At 31.9% G+C, this 3,922-nt stretch overlaps 1 protein-coding gene across 1 annotated transcript; it reads right to left on the bottom strand.

Annotated features, from left to right (window-relative positions):
* Positions 1 to 622: 622 nt before the first annotated feature.
* On the bottom strand, positions 623 to 3,013 carry LOC149145539 (peroxisomal OPC-8:0-CoA ligase 1-like). Its single transcript, XM_089452489.1, has 5 exons — positions 2,920 to 3,013; positions 2,171 to 2,316; positions 1,401 to 1,468; positions 1,091 to 1,193; positions 623 to 742 (listed from the first exon to the last, which is right to left on the bottom strand). Exons 1-5 carry the CDS (start codon positions 3,011 to 3,013, stop codon positions 623 to 625), a joined length of 531 nt encoding a protein of 176 aa, XP_089308615.1.
* Positions 3,014 to 3,922: the final 909 nt, after the last annotated feature.

The raw sequence follows: 3,922 nt of genomic DNA, 5'->3' as shown, positions 1-3,922 counted from the left end.
GGACTATTTGTATAATCTGCTGCTCGACTTTTTCTGAATTTTGTTCCAGGATGGGACGGACAATTTGTATGTATTCAGAACTTTATATTCTCTTAATATAATCCATGATGATTTTCTCTCTGAAAAAAAAGCAGGTCAAGCAGGTGTAATTGATCTTAATTTTTGTGATACAAAATATGCAAATAGGAATGTTTATTTATTTTAAAAATATGTAAATAAAATTTATAGATATCAAATAAATAATAATTTTAATGATATATTGGACATGATAAAGATATAGTTTTGTTAAATTTATTAAAAAGAAAAAAAAATATATACAAATAAAAATATTTATTTATTTAAAAAATATAATAAATATATAATATTTATTTAAAAAATATAATAAATATAAAAATATTTTTAAAGCAATCAGAAATAATAATTATCTAATTTTATTTTATTATATAATTTTATTTTATTATATAGCAGCTCTATCTGAAAATGCACAGCCAATGGATTACAGAATTATACGGTACAAGATCAAACAAATCCATCCATCCTTTCATCTTTAATTAAATTTAAAATACATATTGTCTACTCTAAAAATGGCAGCTAATTGATTCACAATATTCATGCTCACGACTCACAATCTGGAGGTGGACAGAACCAGATAAATCAATTCTTTTCTTAAGATTTTTCCAGATGGGGACTTAGGAATTGAAGTCACAAATGCCACTCGCCGTATTTTCTTGTACGGTGAAACCTGCACTCAACAAGTATAACACCAAATTTCTCTCAGGAGTGGACAGGATAAACCAAAGCTTTGTGTTTATTTTTAAATACCCTAGGAATCTGTAATTGGGCTCTACATGGATCAGTTAGTCAGCCCAAAAAATTGAATATAAATTTTTCATCACTCATATAACTTTACAAAACACTTCAGTTTCCAATATAAAATTTTCTTCTCTAACATAATTTTACATAAAACTTGTTTTCAAAATGAATCATCAAAAAAACAGAAACAAAAACTTTTTTGCAAAATGAATCATCAAAAAAACAGAAACAAAAACTAAATGTACAATTAGCAAACAAAATAGGGAACTGCATCTACCTGTTTTGCAACAAATTTTTTTACATCATCCTCGCACAGATTGCTACCAGGCTTCCTCACAACAAATGACATTGGTATTTGACCTGCTTCCTTATCAGGATACCTGACACACAGAATTGTATGCCTAAATTAATTAGTACTAACGAAGGAGATTCAGTAATGTTGCCGAGGGTCTGTGCTATCAGCCCAAATGTTGAATTTTGGCTACCACTAAAAAATGTTTATTAGATCCACAAGTGGTAAAATACAGCTAAGTGTTGAGCTTTTTTGAAAGTATGTTAGCTCCAAAAGTATGGTAAATGCTACTCACGGGATAACAGCTGCATCAGTAATCTCTGGGTTTGAGAGGAGCAATTCCTCTAATTCTGCTGGAGCAACCTGCCAAGATAAATAAATTCTGACCAGATAAATATTCTGGATTTGCATCAAACTAAAGGTCGCTGAAATGCTAATTCTTCTAGGGGTAATTTGTTATGTATTAAAAGGTAAGGTAAATCAAACATTAATCAGGAACGGAAATATAAGTGATTACACATAAAGAACACCAACAATTATCATGGGAAACCCTAACTCCGATGAAAAACCCAATTTAATAAAAAAATTTATCATGGGAAACCCTAACTCCGATGAAAAACCCAATTTAATAAAATTTTATTAGTATTTGGCCAAAACTTCAAGAATAATTATCATGGAAAAACCCCAACTCCCATGAAAAATTTAATGTAATAAAATTTTATTAGTTTTTGGCCAAAACCTTGATCAAGTTTGCAGAGTGCCTTACTCAACTCTTGGTCCCATACACTAACTGGGGAGACCCTACTCAACCCTTGGCCCTCAAACTACTCGACCTTTAGTACTTGATACTTGACACACATACAATAAAAACAAATAAACTTATTTATAAACTTCATTCAAATACAACTCACATGAAATCAGGAGTCACAAAACCATATACCCAGAACTATTAACTATAGAATGTCCTTCAGTTAATCTCAACATAACCAAAATTATAAAAATAAAAATCCTAAGACAAATATTTTGAATTTGCATCGAACTAGACCTCCCTGAAATGCTTTGTACCTGAAATCCTTTGTACTTTATCAACTCCTTTAATCTGTCCACAACAAAAAGGAAGCCATCCTCATCGATGTAACATAGATCCCCGGTTTTCAGCCACCCTTCAAAGTCCAAAGTTGATGCAGTTGCTTCATCATTACCAAAATAACCTGCATGAATTACTAAAAGCCTTAATGGTATTTCTTTGGTCAGAACCTGGGACAGATCAAGCCATGCCGAAATGCTGGACCTGTCTCTAGCTAGATAAATATCGATATGGTTTCATTTGCCTTGAAATATGATTACTGTACGAAAGAGGAACGATGATTTCTTTGGCTACAAATCATTTAACTAAAATGACCAGAGGTGTAATTTTATGGCAGATTTCAAATTTAATTGTAGATTAGTTGGGAAATCTAATAAATATTTGCAAAGTGAAATAATTATTTTTTTGGTTTTGTTAAATTTTATTTTTAAGGCTATTGTCAATTGAACTATATCAAAATATAAGATAAATATAAACACAATTATTATAATAATATAAAAAATATATCTTTAAATAAATTTTGTGTTGTTTTTGAGATTTACACTTAAAATTTGGGGATTATGCATGATAATGGTTTGGAATTGTTTATAAGTGAAACATTTTGCAAAGTTTTCTTGTTTATTTTCAAATCTAATTTGTCTAAAATTTAATAAAAATTTATTGAAATCACATGTTTAACGAATTAATTCTTCAAAATAAAATTGATAATACTGATGGGTAAGAATACCTTTCATTATTGTCGGTCCCCGCAGCCAAAGCTCGCCTTTATGGTTGGGTGGCAGCGCTTTGCCAGTGACTGTGTCCACCACTTTGGCTTCCATATTAGCTGCCAACAAACCTGTTGTTCCATGGGGTGTGCTTTCTTCTTTGGTTTTAATGAATGTCACTGTACCTATGGATTCTGTCAACCCATACCCCTGCAAAATATTAAGCATCTTCAATCAGCTACACCTGTCTCACTGAAGGAAAAATATAAGTAATTCTTCCATCTTGGAAATTTACAAACACTAGAATTCAGGGTTATGCAAATAGAAATCCCAAACAATAAAAAAACATAGGAAGTTAGCCGAAGTTGAGTCAAGTCTAGTTAGAAATAACATGATTCCATATTTAGTAAGTTTGGGCTTTATATACCCATGGTTGGGTCATTGTGAGATGTATGGGGCGAGAAGATCCAAGAAAAAAATTGTAGCTCGTTGAATGTGTATGTGAGAAAGTTTAATGAATAGAAGTTTAATTGTGTGTATTTTGAGTTTTTCCCTTTCCTTTCGAGCAATATTAAATCGGAGGTTAATGTAACCTTCATTGACTTTTACCATTTTCCACTTATCCTTATCATTTTTATCAAGATACTTGCTTTGAGAGAGGGAAGGTGTGCGATTAGAGGGTTCTTGTGACCTTGTGATATTGTTATCTTTTCGGATCTTAAGTGGATCTATGCATATATTTTTTTGGATTTTAGGTGGATCAATGTGTATGCTTCTTCTTGGATTAGATTGGAGCCTTGTAAGAAGTGCAAAGACAAGTTCCTTAGTGTGAAGCTTAGAAGTGTCTGGAGATTGTTGAGGGAAACTAGAACACTTGGTTCCTTAGGGCCCTATGACTTCTTGGTTGGTCTTAGGGATTGCAATGATAAAGAAGGGGGATGCACTTTCTTGGGTTATGTATGGTGTGCCATTGGAGTTTGGCACCTTGGTTTAAATTTGTTGTGTGCTAATTGTGGACAACTA

The sequence above is a fragment of the Pinus tabuliformis genome, chromosome X, assembly GCF_031772625.1.
Source record: "Pinus tabuliformis cultivar Carrire ecotype Pingquan chromosome X, CPIR1, whole genome shotgun sequence".
Taxonomy (NCBI): Eukaryota; Viridiplantae; Streptophyta; class Pinopsida; order Pinales; family Pinaceae; genus Pinus; species Pinus tabuliformis.
This window is presented reverse-complemented; position numbering and strand designations above follow the sequence as displayed.

What these genes read in the sequence shown, in the direction of transcription:
- LOC149145539 (XM_089452489.1), bottom strand. Translation starts at nt 3,013, where the DNA reads ATGGAAGCCAAAGTGGTGGACACAGTCACTGGCAAAGCGCTGCCACCC. An exon ending in GGGACCGACAATAATGAAAG is followed by an intron (nt 2,317 to 2,919) that starts GTATTCTTACCC and finishes TAATTCATGCAG; the next exon opens with GTTATTTTGGTAATGATGAA. An exon ending in ACTGATGCAGCTGTTATCCC is followed by an intron (nt 1,194 to 1,400) that starts GTGAGTAGCATT and finishes TCTGTGTGTCAG; the next exon opens with GTATCCTGATAAGGAAGCAG.